An 18,182-nucleotide genomic window follows, 5' to 3' on the forward strand; every position below is an offset into this window, starting at 1 on the left:
TAAAAAAAAATGTTCTAGAAAAAAATGAAAATACATGGGTAAAATTGAAAATGTAAAAAATACTTTTTATTAAATCACTTTAATTCAAATCTTTGATTCATTTTCATATTGCTTTCATCACTATCAAATAATCTCACTTTTCACTCTTTTTTCATCCCTTTTCATTTGCTTTTTATTTATCACACTTTAATTCAATAAATCAAGCACCATGTAAATGAAAAGTTAGAACCACCAAATTATTAATTTTCAATCAATCACATAAAAAAGCATTTGAATTAAAACGAACTCTTCCTCAATATTCTACTAATTTTAGTAAAGATATCAACATTAAAAAGCTATTTTATAAAAAGTATAATTTAATATGACCTGTTTTAAAAATGACTATGGAAGTAACTAATTAAACTAATTAGGTTAGTAGATTATTAGTTTAATTAAATAGGGTTTCAGTCGTGCTCCTTTATCCTTGATCTCTTTTTTTAGCTTTCCTTGTTACAAAAATTAAATAAATTGTTACTTTTAAGGATTAAATTATTAATTCAATATATATTTGTGTTTGCAACTAATTGTGAAATAGTATTTCAGATAGCTCAAATAATTAAAAGAACCTGTGATTATTTAGTTTTGTAAAACATCAAGGATTTAGATGTTGACAATTTGTATGTGAATTAAGATAAAATTGATAAGCTCGAATTTGAAAAAGGATGTCTCATGAAAATTTAGGGATTATATGACATATTTAAAATAATTAGTTGAGAGTTTAATTCAGAAGGAGGTGAGAGTTAGATTAAAATTAATTAAATTAGTGGAATAGTATTAGATTAATTACACTAGCGGAAAATTAGTTAGATTTAGTACTTGGGTTATACAATTTTTTTTCAGATCTAAGGTCGCATAGGTCCAAACTAGATGGGATTGTTTTTTTTTTTTTGCAGTTACTATCCACACTCCCCTTTTTATTTGTACACTGCTACTTCCAATCTTTTTTAAACACACTCCCTTCATTATCCTTCATTATGGTGGTGTTAAAAATAAAAAAGATCCTTCATTATCCTTTTAAACACACTCCCTTCATTTATCCCCCTCTCTCCTCTAGCTCCCCCAATTTTTCATATACACTCATTCATACTTGTTTTTTTTTTTTACTCTAATCCAACCTTCATTTGGGCTCAAGACTTGGATACGAGTACTAGCACCTCATCTTCAATCTCATTCGCGATCTCCAACCTTAGTTATCTCCTTTTAATATTTAATGATTTGCTAAATAGACTTGGGGTTTACTTCTTCATTGATCTTCAACTCTAATAACCTTCTAGTCTAACATCCCTGACCTCCAATTCGCTACCTCACTTTTTTTTATTGAAAACCCTAAGCGAGAGGCACAATGCATGAAATGACCTAAAGCATAGGCCAATATGCATCCTTCACAATCCCTAGCCATTCACACTATAGTGTGTAGAACGAATCCAAAGCATTTGTGAAAAAAAAATCTTGTTGGCCTCAACATTGTCATCACGGTGTCCCTCTTCCTCAAACAAGGGCTAATGACATGATGAGAGTGGAGTGGACTTATCAACATTAATATCGTTTGGTCAAACTCAAAGGGGATTGTGTTACTAGGGTATATGGGAAAAATGTGTGATTTATTGGAAGGGAGTTTTATAGGGTAAACAAGAGTAGGGTGATTTTTTTGGAAGAGGTATATAGGAGGGCGAAAGAGATGTGGGGAGTGTGTGTATGAGGTAATTCAAAAAAGGGGGTGTGCAAAGTAAAAAAAAGGACTGTAAATAGTAAATGGCATTTTCTTTCTCTCTAGGTTGCTAACTCTTAAGATGAAAATTCACATCAAATGTCAACCCTTATTTTGATTTTTATTTCTTAGTTGTAACATGATGTTCTTGAGTGAATTGGTTTTTTTATTCTCTTATTGTGATTATATAAATTGATTCTTACTTTGTTCATTGGTGGTGTGTGAGTATGGTGTTGAATGTTGATATTGGATTAGATACATTTTGTCTTGTGTTACCATCTTATTTGGTTGTTATTTAAGGTCATTGCAAAAAAAAATTATTCGTAAAACAAGATAAATGGCATGAGGATTGGGTCTAGATTTTTTTAGTAGCCATTGTTGAAGGTGGTATAGTGTTATGGGCCATTCGTGAAGGATCAAGTCACATGTCTAGACACGGTAAACACTTTGTGATATATATCTTGAAGATAAGAAGCATACTTGTCCTTGACTGATCTCCTCCTTAACCAACAACAAAAGTTTTCTAAAGAAATAGTTTTTGATGATTTCATTCCAATAGTAAACTACCTTTTTCAAAGGCTACAAACATCAATAAGAAATCCTAATTGAATCCTAATATATAAGATCTTATCTAAAACTTATTCTAAATCTCAAAATTAAAGATTTTGTTAAGCATAATCTTATCCCATCAAAACATAAAGAAATTTAAAATTATCCTAATTTGAACAACTGATTAGATTATGTAGAATCTTATCTTATCTAAGAAAAAAGAAATCCCAAATCATTAGAAAATGCATCCATGTCATCTTTCCCCGCCTCTAAAATAAACAAAACACACTAGAAAGGGATGCTTGAATAATGTGTATGTTTTAAAATTTTCTTTTTGACATCTTTTTTTGTAAATGATAAGAGTTTTCAAACTGAATTTGAAATCGTTTCGTCCAAAGATAATAACGTGAGGAAAGGGAAAAATACATTAGAATATAACACTTGTTTTATACTGATTTTTTAAACTTGAGTCATGTCCAATACTCCTTCAACCTAAGAAGGGTTCCACTAATCAATGAATGATTAGAAACAGATATTCTTGACTACCACTCCTAATTTACAACAAATATTTTGTAAGTTACTTTTGATACAAAATTAATTTTCCCTTGAGATTAATAACCCAAGTATTCTTAATTTGGTCACAAATCAATTATTTGCTTTATGAAGCAAGAGATGTTTGAATGGTTTACAAAGAAACCAACTCACAAAGTAAGGATATGCAATTACAACGCAATAACATGTAACTCTGCTAAGCAAAGGATTGAGCTTTCTGTTGCAGAATGTTTCATCTGATAATTAAGTTGAGAGCTTTGTATTAGGATGTTATTGTTCTATTGAATGCTTCATAACTCATCTCTTTCTTCAAAGCTTTAATCTTGGAATATATAGGCTTCACTGGAAAGGTAACCTTTATGAGAATGTGAGTCCATTTCGGTTTAAGAACATGGCACGTGGTTGCTTTTCATGTGTCCAATTCTAGTGGGGTGACAGAAAAATGATAACATACAGTCCTTTCTTAGCAACGTTCATCTTGTCTCCACTACTTGTAAAAAAATGGCTTGTAGAAGACAATTTTCATCAATGATCATGCTTATCTTGCCTTGTATCAAATACTTGAAATTCAAATGTTAGGCAAATTAAAAAAAGGTAGAGGGAATATAGAGTTAGATGAAACTTTTGAATGAACCATCATCCATTAGAGCACATCTCACATGTACAACCTTTTGGACAAAATAAAACTTACGTGTAAATAGAAATTGAATGTAAGTTTTCTTTATTTATCGGACGAATTAAAACACAACACATTCTGGATTTTCATATAAAACATTGGATGCAATTCATTTATAGAATGTTGAAGCTAAGTTTAACTTGAAAAAATATTGAACTTAATCCCTCTTTGTCACATTGGACACATTTAAATTAAAACATATTTTGTGTTTAAGGTAAGAAATACAATACTGATCATTGGACACAAAAATTTGTAACACTTAATAAACATGAAAACAATGTATTGTTTCATGAATATTAAAATAATGTATTTTTTCATTAATTTTTGGCTCCCAAGTGAGACTCAAAACAATCTTCTTTTCCATACAAAAATTAATGAAAAAATATATTATTTTATTTGTATTATTATACTGTTTCATTTTTAAAATTTTAAATTAATGGAAGAATGTCACGTTTCTGCATTCTTTTACTACTATTATTTTTTCCAACACTAATTGTGGAGCTTCCAAGCATTCAACAAGCTATCTAAAGAAGTTCTTATGAGATGAGTTTTGATGAGACAAAACCAACAACTAAAGTATTCTCAACACAAGTCAAGTTAAAGCTAAAAATAGAATAAAAAGGTTAAAAAGACAAGGTTCAAGGTCGAAGAGTGAAGAACATGAATTTGTGTTCTATATATATCTTGTAAACTCTTCAAGCACTATTAGGGCTAGCAACAATGATTTGTGGAGGATTTTAATAATCAATCTAGGTCAATAAAAAAACTCAATAAACAAATGTTTTCAAATAAAACCAGACTAAGAACCTTGAAAGCAAGAATTTAGGCCTAGTGGACTGACAAACTTGAGCGTGATATATTTAATTAACTCAGTTTGATATATCAAACTCAAATCAAGTAAATGTTAATTTATTTTAGATGTTAAACACAATTTTAATATGTTGTTGTATTTCTAAACGCTAGACAGTGAGATATTTGTTTTTCTCATCAATGGCGGAACCATAATTGGCCTTAATGCAATTGGCAAAAGTTTGATTTTGCTAAAAGGAATATAAATACATAAAAATCAAGACTAGAAAGTTCTGCACATTACCTCAACCAAAAAGATAAATTAATAAATAAAAAATAAAGAGTACGTAGTTGATTTACAGGCAATTATCATATTGTTGGCACACTTGAAGTCTTGAACCATCATTCTCCACCATATATAAAATATATACTGATGAGTGGGAATAGATCAATATATAGATTATAGTTTTTGTGATTTTATTCTAAGAATGTAAAGAACTGAAAACACAAACGGACAAAACTGTGTAGACATACCAAGAAAACATAGCAGTAGGGGACCATATTACTCGTCCACACTGATGAAATAATTAAGGAATATTCATAAGTCAATTTAACTCAATAATATTACATATAAATAAAAAAAACTAATAAACAGAAAGCATAAAAATTTAAAACATAAAAGTGGATTTTTTTTTATCAAATTGAATTTTGATTTAAATTTTTAAAAATGAAAAAAATTAATCCAAATCTTTCGCGATTTTGTTGACACTTGAATCACATCATCCTGCACCCATATATAAAACATAGGGGGGTAGATAAAAGTATAGATTATAGTTTTTCTGGGATTTTTCTGGGTATATATAAAACTCAAATCACAACCACACAAAACTGAGACATGCCAATAGAACAAAACAGAGGGGGACCAAATTCCTCGTCCACATTGATGAAATAATTTTGGAATATAAGTCAAATTAATTTAATATAAATATATTTCTACTTCTATAGTATTAATAAATTAAAATACAAAACTTAAAGGGTGAGTTCACTTTTTTTTTTTCTGTGAATATTATTTCTATTCTCTCATTTGGAAAAGCGTACAACAGCCTCACATGCAGTTAACCATTATTTTCCCTGTCAATTATCTCAAACTAACCTCCTTTTATCTCTATCTGTAAAATAAATTTGAATTGTTTATTTAGAGTCAAATATTAAAAATTATCATATTATAATTTAAATTATTTATTGTAAATTTATAATAAAATTTATATATTAAAAATATTTATTTATTATAAGTTTTAGTTATAATATTATCTCTATATATGGATATTCAAAAATATATATTTATTATGAATTTTAATTATATATAAAAATATTTATCCTATACAATGCACAAGTTAAAATAATAGTTAAATAAAAGAAATGAAAAACTAATAAACAAAAAACAAAAGAAATTAAAAACATGATGGAAAGTGGAATTTTTTATCCAAATCTTCACTTTAATTAAACTATAGAAGAGTTATACATTTATCTCACTGTTTCGAATTTAAATTTAGTAAGTGACTTTAACAAGTTTAATCTTCATAAATTTTTAAGTTTTGATGCAAAATTCTACTTTGAATATTTTATTTGATTGAATCTATTTTTGTTTTTTTTAACAAGCTGATTTTTATTCAATAACAAAGATCAGATACATCATTTTCCTAACACACTAGGGGCCTCACGCACCTATGTAACTACTATCACGTGTAACAACAATTTAATGTACTAATCTATCTCCCATGTGGGTTACGTCCTCAGCTCAAAACAATCCAGCACAATGTTTTTTATTTGAATCTTAGAGGTTAAAAATAGAATTTTGATTTCTTATTTTTTTTCTAATTTGATTCTTTAAGTTTAATAAAATTTCACTTTAGTTTTTTAAAATGTTTATGTTAAATCAAATTGGTCTTTGTTATTTCTTTTTTTTGTATTGATATTTAATTTTGGTTGCATAACAAACATCCATTTGAACGTTGCATTTTTTCACATTTGTCATTATGAAGTTGACAAAATTAGTGTACTAAATTAATTGAAAAATCAACTTGATTTCTCTTTAAAGGACTCAAATAAAATAAACTTAAGGGATTAAATTGAAATACAAAAATATAGATAAAAAATTATATTTTAACTGATTTTAAAATAGCCATCGACACTTATTTATTTTTTAGAAATGGATATTCTGAGGGATATCATCGAGTCTGTTTTCAGCTATATAGTTGTAATGTCATTTCAACATTAATAAGAGTGATGTCATTTCAACATTAAATTTTCACCATTACATGTTTCATAACAAAGAGACAAATAAAAAAAAAAGAGTAGCAAAATAAAAAAGTAAGAAAATTTTGAGAGAAAAAAAGGAGTCCTAAAATATTACTATTTTTATGAAATTTTAATTAAAATATATTAATTATGTTTTTTAAATGTCATAAGTTATAAACTTAAAATTATAATAAAATTATTAATTTTCATAACAATTATTTTAAAATCATATCTTAAATAATTACTATTGAGTTTTTTTACGGCAATAATTACTATTGAGTTAAGAATGCAAGTTTCTACAAAATCAATATAAAAATCACACTGTTTATTATTTGTTTATTCTTATTCAAAATTGAACTCTTTTTATGATGACTAGCCCCGGTCACATCTAACGTATGAATCTGTTTTTACGGGACACGTCTCACGTATGATATTAACATATATAAACCCTTTCCTTTATTTGGTGAAATCTGTTGCAGCTGGCGGAAAGTTAATTATATATGGGATGTAATTGGCACACAAATATTAGGTTCAATTAATTATTGGATTTCCATATTTACATCAATTTTTCATTTCATATCGTATGCTTAATTCCTCTTCATATACTGTATAAATAGAATAATTATTTTAAATGAGAGCATTTTTAACTCTCATTCACAAAAAATTTAATAATAAAAAAATAAACAATAAATAAAAGATGTAATGAAGAATATAGTAAAAAGAAAAAAAAAATATTGTGAAAAAATGATACAAAAATAGCATGAGTAAGCAATCAATGTAAAATATTGTTATATATGATCATTTCACATATGTAGTAATTAAAATCTTTTCATTTATATAATAATTATTAAAAAAACAAATATTAATCAATAGTATAATATCTTTTACATTACTTGACTCATATATATATATATATATATATATATATATATGATTTTGATATAAGCCTTTACATTGGTAACACTTCAGGGGAGTGCAATTGGCACATACATCATAAAGAAACAAAGATTTGAGATAGAGACATCCAACGAAAAAGATGGGAACGATTTGCAGTTTCCTTTCAGTAACTTATTCCCTCAGAAAGACGACAAGTAAGGTGGTAGAAAGTTTCCACCAGTATCCCTTGGATTTTCTTCTGACATAGTGTATATCCAGAAATCAAAATCTTATTTTAAAATTAAGAAATAACAAGCGTTAGTTTAGCTTTAATAGATTGTCTCAACCAAGTAATTCATTAGGCTTGATTCTTATTAAGTTTATCCCATCAACAACAATTTTTAATTGAATAAAGTAATCTTGATAACTTTAATAAGATAATGGGTGGTGTTATTAGCTTTTGAAAATGATTTTAAGTGTATTTTCAATGCAACTAAACATTTTTGTTAAAAATAGTAAATTTTTGTTTTAAAAACATATTTATTATATTCTAAAGTAATAAATATTTTTAATATAAACATTTTATTTTAGTTACTTCAAATTAATCTAAAGATTTATATTGACTGGGGCGTGAGAATTTTAAAATTTAAGTAACATTTATAAATAATCTAAATGAAAAATAATATATATTTTCATTATCAGTAATGTATATGCATTTTATTATTATCAACAGGTATCTTATTTTATTATATAAAATATATTAAAAAGATTAAACTTTAAAAATTAAGAAAATTATAAAATCATGATACATTATTTTAATGATATGGCTTATAAAATTTTAAACTTAAAAACTCAAATTCAAAATTTAGAAGTTAAACTTAAATTGAATTTAACTAAGATTATAATTGTATTAAAATTTAATTTGGCTAAAAAATATAATTCGTTTTACATTAAGATCAAAATTTAAATTTAGGCCCAACTTCTTCTTTGCTGGAAGTTAGGTATCCTCACAATTCAGACGTCATAGAATTAACCCTCTAGGTATAATGATTACCAAAGTGAATTTTGTTTCTTCCAACAAAATTTTCTCCACACCTATGACTATGTAATCGAATCTCTGTCATCATGTTCAAAGAATTCAGTCTATCTACCAATTGGGTTAGACCTTATTAGCAATTTAGGCCAAATTTCAATTAAATTTTTTTTTCTAACTAGATATGGTAGAATAGAAAGACACTCCCCATGACATGTTGAGGTTGTGAACAGAAACCCATCTAAAGGATTATTGTCTAGGCTTGAACCGCAAGCAATTCCACTGCTACTACTCAACTAGTCCCTAAGTGCAAGGAAAGTGACATCGAGGGTATTTAAACCCACACTTATGGGGAAGGTAAAAATTTATTCTGGATCCTTAATCACAATCACATGTGTCAACCTGCATTAACAAATTTAAATTAAATTTAATTACATTTGTTAAATTAAAAAGAAAATAACTTTCAAAAACATTTTTGTGTTAAAAAATACTTGAATTTATATTGAGGAATAAAACCTCAAACTTAATTATATTTTAGTGATAAAATATCAAAATTGCATGACATGTTAATTCAACATTAATTCCTACATGAGGAAACATTCTATTAATAAATTATTGTATAATTGATAAACAATTAGACTTCTTAAAAATATTCATTAGGTTTGGTTTCTAATTTATCTATTTAAATATATTTATTTATTATAATATAATTTATATTATATACTAAAAAATCTATTTATAATGAAATTTAATTATATCAAAATAAATTTACTAAAATACTAATGACAATAACTAAGGAATCTAGCTCACTTGATTGAATAATATGTATAAATTATTGTAAATACTTCAATTCTTACGAATAAGAAAAATAATTAGTATAATGGTTATACATTGTCAATATAAAACATTTTTACATTGTTGTTCAATTGTCGTTAATATGACTTAAAAAATAATTATGATAGAAATCAACAAACTTTCATATTAATTCAAAATCATTTGTTACTTCGTTGAAATAGATTAAAATCAATGTAATATAAACATTTTAAAATATATTAAAATATGGAACATTTGATTACCTCCTTGTTGTTGTTGTTGAAATAAATATAATTCAGTAGTTGAATCAATAAAAAATTCATTTTATATTAAGTTATAAAGATGATGTAATAGTTGTTAAAGTTACACTAATATAATTTGATTATTTTCATTTATATTTTATATAGATAATAGATATACAGAGAGGGGGGGGGGGGGATCAAATTACACATGTGTAATTTTAACAACTATTACACATGAATTTAAAGTTTATTTCACATGAATCACATATGTAAATTTTCATATTAATCCAAAATCATTTGCTACCCCATTTATATAGATTAAAATTGATGAAATATAAATATTTTAAAATATACTAAAATATGAATCATTTGATTATTTTCTTATTATTGTTCAATTTTATAAAAAATTTGACACAAATAATCTTAATAATATATAGATATGAATCAAAGGTTGGATCAATAAGAATAATATTTTATATCAAATTATAAAAATTATGTTTTAATTATTAAAGTTACATCGGGTGTAATTTGATCTTTCTTTTTATATATATATATATATATATATATATATATATATGATAGATTTTAACGAAAAATATAGAGAATTTTAGTGTTTGACGGAATATCTTTATCATTTCTCTTTAATTAATTCAATAAAAATATTTTTCATTTTTATTTATTTTTAAATTACAAGGCTCTTTCTTTTTAAAAATTATATATGACTCCTAGCCACGCTAGCCTAACCGAAACAAGCATCCAGCATAGTATTTATCCACTCCACAATTTATAGTTCACCTAGTTCTAGTGATTCTGGTCACACGAAGATTCAATCTAGGAAGAACACATGGTCCACATGTTGCCACGTATGAACTACAATTTCAATTTATTTTTATTTTTTACATTTTTTAGATGATATATTATTTTTGACCCAAAAATATACGTGACATCTTGTTTGAATGTCCGAGACACACAACAATATCTACACAACATAAACAGACAATGTAAACACGGTTCTAACTGACACTCGAATAATATATTGACAAGTAATTAATTATTTATAAAAAATATTATACATAATTATTTTTTAATTTTTATGTATAAATTATAATTTATTTTTAACATTATTTACAAGTTTTCAGCTATTATCTATCAACTATCTATCAACTGAAAATTATTTACAAAGACCTATATGTACACCTTCACTCCCATAAATACCAAATTCTATTAAATCCTTTACACATCCTTCAAACACTTCAGCCACACGGAAAGTGTTTTTTAGAATTATCTTAGTTTATATATACACAGTTCTTTTCCCGTTCAGTTTCACCCTATAAGTAAGAAGGTGATTATTATCACTCGCATTGCATCAAACCAAAACCGAAACTAAAACCAAAACCTTGAGAAAACTTATCATGGCGGACAGTGGCGGAGGACCCCGCCGGAGAGAACCGCTTCTGGTGTCGCCGGAGAAAGAGGCTACAAAAGCTTCGTGGAGACTTAACGTGAAAGAGTTTCGTTTGCCAAACCAAACAAATGATCATCAAAATCATCAATCCTTCACTTTCCGTGGCTTTCTTCGTGAACCCAGTGAGACATTCTTTCTTCCTTCTTTTTTTCTGTTGAAAGTTGAAACGTTTCTTTTCTTTTTTTGTGTTGAGTTGTGCAAACCCAGTTAGCCATTCTTCACCTTTTTCCTCCTTTTCTTTCTTTGAATGTCTTAAATTTCTGTTTTGTGTAATGGGTGTGGTTTGTTTACAGTGGTGACGTGTTGAATTGTGATGGGTCTGATTTTGTTCTGAGTGCTGGTTTTTTGCTTTGTGCAAACCCAATGTACCTTTGTTTACCCTTTTAAACTTTCTTGTTTTCTTTTTTGGTTAAAGTGATAAAGTCGGTATTTTGTGTAATGGGTCTGTTTTGCTCTCTGTTGTTAACTTGTTATCATGCATGTGTTGGATTCTGCTAATTCAGACATCCTTTGAATGTTTGAACTTTAAGTCTCTGTTTTGTGTGATGGGTCTTCTTTTTTGTGTAATGGTTATTGTTTTTTTTTATAGTGATGGTGTTTGAATTGTGATGGGTCTGTTTTTGTTCTGAGTGATGGTGTGTTGGTTTGTGCAATTCCAGTGTGTCTTTGCTCACTCTTTGATGTCTAAAGTGATAAAGTATCTATTTTGTGTAATGGGTCTGTTTTGGTCTCTGTGGTTGTCATGCATGTCTTGAATTCTGCTAATTCAGACTTCCTTTGAACGTTTGAACTTTGAAGTCTCTGTTTTGTGTGATGGGTGTGTTTTGCTCTTCTTGGTGATGCTTTGAATTGTGAAAGCTGAAGAAGTGGTGTTGTTATTAGTCTTTGTTTGTTGTTATTTATTGTATGCCATGGTGGGAATCTTTGCATAAAGACAGAGCCTTTTATTGTGAATGTGCATCTTGGTGCTTGAACTGATTAGTTTACTACATTGGTATAGTTCCATTCTTTTGATCAAAAGTACATGGGGATTTTGATGATAATGATCCGTCCTTTTCATATCTACACGGTTACTATTACAGAAGATACTTCATTCCTCATATCATATAATTCTTTTCTTTTTAGAATCTATTGTACTTGATTCCATACATAATCAGAAATTGTTAATGCTTTCTCTAATGACTCGAAACTGGATCCTATTTGCTTTTCAGATATATTTTTTATACCCTCTATTATTTCGTCTCAAAAGATAAAGTAGATAGTTAACTACATAATGTTTAAAAATTTAAAATCTTCAATTTATAAAAGGTTGGTGAACAGTGTTTTGAAAATTTTGACATTATTGATTATTAATTAACTTGAGGAATTCAGAAAAGATAACCAAAATTAAAAATTTTAGCATTTAAATTCATCATCAAGATGTTTCAGTTAAATTCATATATTCTGGAATGTGGATTTACCTACTTACTCTTTATTCCCGCTTTAACTTGTGTTTTAGGGAAGCAGCGCAAAGTGGCAGAATATTACAACAAGCAGGAGAGACTCCTTGAAGGATTTAATGAGATGGAGACTATGACTGAAACGGGTGGTTTCCCAGGATCTCTCACTGAGGTTGATTGTTCTATTACAATGATTTACTTATAATTTGTCATACATGGAGCAGCACTAACTGGTTTTGACTATAATCTCAGTAAAAAAATAAAAAATTATGATTTTCCATTAAACTTCATCATCTCAAACACATGCGGATGACTGATTTGCTTAAATCTATGAAGAGAACGCTACTAAATGTACATGCTAAATGTTTCTCAGGATGAAATGAAGCAACTAGCCAAGAGTGAGAGGATGGCTGTTCATGTGTCAAATATGTGTAACTTGGTGCTGTTTGCAGCAAAGGTTTATGCTTCAATTGCGAGCAGATCATTAGCAGTCATTGCCTCAACCATGGATTCTCTCTTGGACCTCTTGTCAGGGTTCATATTGTGGTTTACTGCTCATGCCATGAAAAACCCAAATCAATATCACTATCCAATTGGAAAGAAACGCATGCAACCAGTGGTAAGGTTTAATTTTTTCTTTACAGTTTCAATAGCACAAGTTGATTGAGTCCTATAAAGTTTTAGTAAATAATTGGCAATAATTGGGATATTGTCAAAGTAGCCATTGCATGGTTGCTTAATGAAGCTACATGCTGATACGATTTCCTGTGCAGGGTATCATTGTTTTTGCATCAGTGATGGCAACCTTGGGGTTGCAGATTTTGATTGAATCTGCCCGAGAACTTATTTTCAAGGCAAGTGAGATAAACTTTTGTTCTTGTTTGTTTAGTAGATCCCCAAATTTAGGTTCAACATTTGGATAAACTTATCAAGAAGTACTTATAGGATAAGAAAGATAAAATGAATCAAACTTCTTTCACAAGTTAAAATCAACTTATTGAACCAACCATTTAAGATGCTCTCTCATCTAACTTCTCAAAAGGTTGAGGTACGTATGTTATTTTTTAATGAAGAAATTTGGTTCATTTTACCTTTGTATTTTCTTCTCCTTAAGTGTTAAAAAGTTTATCCAGAGTCCCGACTAACTCTTAATTATTATTTTGTGGTGTGGCAGTTTTAAGTAACTTTTTTTTTATTTTCCTGTAATTATTACCACGGCGCATACTTTTAATTTCTCATGTCATTCTTTTTGTTACAGTCTAAGCCTGATATGGATCCAACGAAACTTCATTGGATGATCGGAATTATGGTGTGTGTGACTGTAGTGAAGTTCATTCTTATGGTCTACTGTCGAAGATTCAAAAATGAAATTGTTAGAGCATATGCACAAGATCACTTTTTTGATGTCATTACTAATTCTGTTGGATTAGCTGCTGCTGTGCTAGCTGTCAAGTTCTACTGGTGGATTGATCCAACAGGAGCTATTATTGTGAGTTCATAAGTACATCTTGGTGCCTGTCTTTGGTTTTCTTTTTCTGTTTTTCACAAATAATTGCAAACATACCACCTTGCTTTTACTTTGTTTTTACAAGGTAGCATTTTTTTGTTATTATATGCAAAAACGTATTCTCAGATCAAGTTGACCCTTGTTTTCTTCTCTTAACTGTGCTATGATTTTCTGATTAGGTTCACATATTCAACAAGTGATTTTCTGATTAGTTTATTTAAAAAATGTATTCATTTCTAGTCCCTACATGTAACAAAATGATGTGCTTTTAGTCCCTCACTACATGTTTAGTGAGATACTAAAATCACATTTTTTTATTAAATGTAAGAAAAGTTTTAGAGATTGAATAAAAAATCATGATATTTTAAGGGACTAAACATATTTACCCTTTATTTTGCTTTTCTTCATTATTCTACAAAATCTTGAATGGTGATCTTTGTGTTACATAATTGTTTGCTTGTTACATCAAGCCAACTGCTTGATTGAACTACTAATGATGATATCCTGAATGTGTAATGCAGATAGCATTGTATACAATCAATACATGGGCCAAGACTGTCATTGAGAATGTTTGGTCACTCATAGGAAGGACAGCACCACCTGATTTTCTAGCCAAGTTAACTTTCCTCATATGGAATCACCATGAACAGATCAAGCACATAGATACTGTTAGAGCATACACCTTTGGTGCACATTACTTTGTGGAAGTTGACATTGTGTTACCTGAAGACATGCTTCTCCACCAAGCACACAACATTGGTGAGACACTCCAAGAGAAGCTGGAGCAGCTTCCAGAAGTTGAAAGGGCTTTCGTTCACATAGATTTTGAGTTCACTCACAGGCCAGAGCACAAGACCATGGTGTGATGATATGCCATGGGACAAAGATGGCATAGCTTAGCTTTGCTAATTCTCTTAGTTGTTTTATTTAAGCCAAATAGCAAAGTTTCTTTCTGATGTTTATAGTTGCTGATACCTCTTAATGATACTCTTCCTATTTGGTTGACTCAAAATAATTAAGTATTTTTTTCACACCACAATTTTTTAGGTACACAGGGTAGGGTGTAAGAAAATATAATGTTGAAATATAAGTACTCAAATAATTGCTAGTTTTCGGAAAATGATGCTTTGATACTTAAAATGGGTATATACACTGCCGGAGTGGGGGATAGAAAGGAAATAGAAAATAATATATATGATGAGAAGTTTGATAAGAACGGAAGGGGGATTAATAAAGAGGAGTGCAAGGTAGGTGGGGAAACTGAAATATGAAAAACTTGTGTGACTGTCTTTTATCATGTATAAGGTACAATGACTACCTAGTTTTTATTTATTTATTTATTTACAAAAAGAGAATTAGGGGGAGGAGATGATGATTTAGCCTTAGTCTAAGATAGATAAAGTCTCTAACTTTAAAGAGTATTTATAAAATAATTTATACTTTTCTTATTTTAAAGAGATGAGTGAAAGTTTAAATATGTGATGTATTCTATGAGACTTGTTTTTATTTCATTAAACCAAATCTTTGGAGTTTACTAAACTTTTTATTAGAACATAAAAAATTATAACATAAAAGAATGGGAGAAAATATTTGAAGAGGATTTTTTTTTTCCTTTTCTGAATACTATATGTGAAGAGGATTTGAATCCTCTAATAAGTTGAACACAGACGTGTAAATTAAGAAAATAAGAATAAATTCACCGTAAATTTAAAATAAATTAAAGTTATAACATCAATAATAAATATATTTTTACCTTTTCATTTTTTTGGGTATGTGCTAATTTTAGAATAGCTAAATCCAAATAATGTTTCCATCCAAAATCAAATTTTACGTGCATGGAAGTGCACCATATAGTCAAATATGCACATCAATTTCTTCTGTAAGTTTAGCTAACCACCCGTGTGGAACATTGAGGGATATAAATACAGGTAAAGGACAATGACTTCTGTAAGAAACATACGGCAAAAGCAAACAAAAGAATAGAAACCTTGATAATGCATTTCAGCATTGATGAATTAATTGATCGCGTCAACGGAATCAAACTTCTTGTTCTTTCAGTTTGGACCTCATTCACTTTTTATATAATAAAATTACTAAGTTTGAAAATTAATCTACATCTACATCAAAATCTAAATTTATTTATTTATATAATAAATTAGAGTATATATTTTTTTTAAAGTTAAATTCCTTAATCAATTCTCTATTGAAAAATAACACGTGTCATTTTTAACTTCTATTTTTTTAATTCAAATTCAAATCTCTTAAACTAATTACAATATATTCTTTATAGTTTATAACATAAGTTTATTATCTACAGACGGTGTAAAATAGTTTTTGTAAAATAGTTTTAACGTAATTATTTTAAAAATCAATAAATTTATCGGTGATTGGACTAATATGTAAAACTAACTTATCCATCCCCGACATTACCTATTGTCATCCCTAAATTAAAGTAGTTAGCAAGATACATGAGTCTTTGAACACGTGAGATCAGATAATGCGGGTACAATGTAGTGCAAATCGTTCTATTTGCCCCTACGCGCGTGTAAATAGGACTATTGGAATATTTTACAAAATGTTTTATTAGTTTTTGTAAAAAAAATTTGAAGATTATATATATATATATATATATATATATAAAGATTTTGTTCTAAGGAGACGTTACTTGACAATCTCATTTATTCCTTCCAAAATTATTAAACTTATTTATTTTATTTTAAATTCATAAAAATCTATTTATCATTTATGATAATTAAGATAATTATTTTTTTTAATATTTAATTATGATAATCAATCATGACTACAATATTCTAATTAATTAATAATATAAACATTAATAAATTTAATTAATACTCAGATATTAATACATAAATTTGTTTGATGAATTTTTATTTTATGAATTGATATCAATTTGTTTCATTGCATATTATGAATTAAATAAAAAAGTTTGTTTTTTATAAAAAAAGTCTTATGGTATTGAATGAAGATTCTTAAATAGTATAAATAAGTCTTGTATTATTCAATTAAGACTTATAAGATTTTTAAGAAAGATAACAAAATTTGATGATATTCAATGTTTTTTTTATAACTTATAAAAATTCTGAGTATTCAAAATATACAAATTTCCATGGATTAATTTTTAAGAATGATTTCAATGGATTTCATTAGACTTTTTAGTATAAAACATCTATCAAACAATCTTACTAAAATCCTTGAAATTTTGCTAGATTTTTTTTTCTATTGGCTACCCATCTTTCTTTTCTCTCATACCTTCTTTTCTCTATAATACTCTTTAATGTGTCATATGTAATTCTCCTATTCTTTTGGAATAAAAAAAGTCAAATATATTCCTTCCTTTACACTTGTCTTTTTATTTTCTAAATTAAATTAATATTTATGTGTTAAGACTAACCATATTTTTTTTATACTGATTATGCCCATGACTTGTTTGATATAATATTTTCGTGATTGTCACATTTAATTTTGTTATCCACATAACTCATAACTCATATCAATTTTTCACCCTCACTAATCCCTTATAATATATGCTTATTATTGCATCCCATTTAAATATGCCACTAGATTTATCATAAAATAATTATAATTATTAAAAAAATTAGAAAATCAATGTATAATTTTAAATTTATGATTTAAATCCAAAAGTGAGAATGAGAAAATGTTATTGAAAAAAATGTTAATATAGGATAACATAAAGCTAGAATCAATATAGCTATTAAAAGATAAAAAAAATTATTTTGATTTTACTTTTTTTTATTCAAATCTCATCATTTTTTATTATTTTTTTCATTAACTCTTGTAATTTTGAATGGGTTTTTAAAAATTCATATAATCCTTTCAAATCTTATGATATAAACCCATTAAAATCTAAACTATCATAAGAAATCAGATCAATACCTACATAATCTTAAAAATTCACAAGACCTTTTTATGCTAAAATAATCTTTTAAAATTCTAATCCAATAAAATCCCTTAGTTCTTTCTTTTTTTCTCCAGATGTATTTCTTTTATTATTTTTTAAAATTTTATTTGTTTTATTTTCTTTCTATAAAATAATCTTCTACCTCTTTTCTATTTCGTTGACTACTTTAAAAAATATATATCTTAGTATTTGAATTAGTTTGTATGCTAACATTATTTTAATTTTTATAATTTCAATTATTAAGATGGGTAAAAGA

The 18,182-nt window shown here is 27.5% G+C and overlaps 1 protein-coding gene across 1 annotated transcript; it reads left to right on the forward strand.

Annotated features, from left to right (window-relative positions):
* Positions 1 to 10,819: 10,819 nt before the first annotated feature.
* On the forward strand, positions 10,820 to 15,023 carry LOC114386540 (metal tolerance protein 10-like). The gene is made up of 6 exons (XM_028346554.1): positions 10,820 to 11,162; positions 12,539 to 12,651; positions 12,853 to 13,098; positions 13,253 to 13,333; positions 13,738 to 13,968; positions 14,508 to 15,023. Exons 1-6 carry the CDS (start codon positions 10,988 to 10,990, stop codon positions 14,850 to 14,852), a joined length of 1,191 nt encoding a protein of 396 aa, XP_028202355.1. The 5' UTR covers positions 10,820 to 10,987; the 3' UTR covers positions 14,853 to 15,023.
* Positions 15,024 to 18,182: the final 3,159 nt, after the last annotated feature.

The sequence above is a fragment of the Glycine soja genome, chromosome 15 (assembly GCF_004193775.1).
Source record: "Glycine soja cultivar W05 chromosome 15, ASM419377v2, whole genome shotgun sequence".
NCBI lineage: Eukaryota > Viridiplantae > Streptophyta > Magnoliopsida > Fabales > Fabaceae > Glycine > Glycine soja.

Bases quoted from the DNA above. Each gene is read 5' to 3' on its own strand.
- LOC114386540 (XM_028346554.1), top strand. From the start codon at position 10,988: ATGGCGGACAGTGGCGGAGGACCCCGCCGGAGAGAACCGCTTCTGGTG. The intron at 12,652-12,852 runs GTTGATTGTTCT...AATGTTTCTCAG, and splicing joins TCCCAGGATCTCTCACTGAG to GATGAAATGAAGCAACTAGC. The intron at 13,099-13,252 runs GTAAGGTTTAAT...TTTCCTGTGCAG, and splicing joins AGAAACGCATGCAACCAGTG to GGTATCATTGTTTTTGCATC.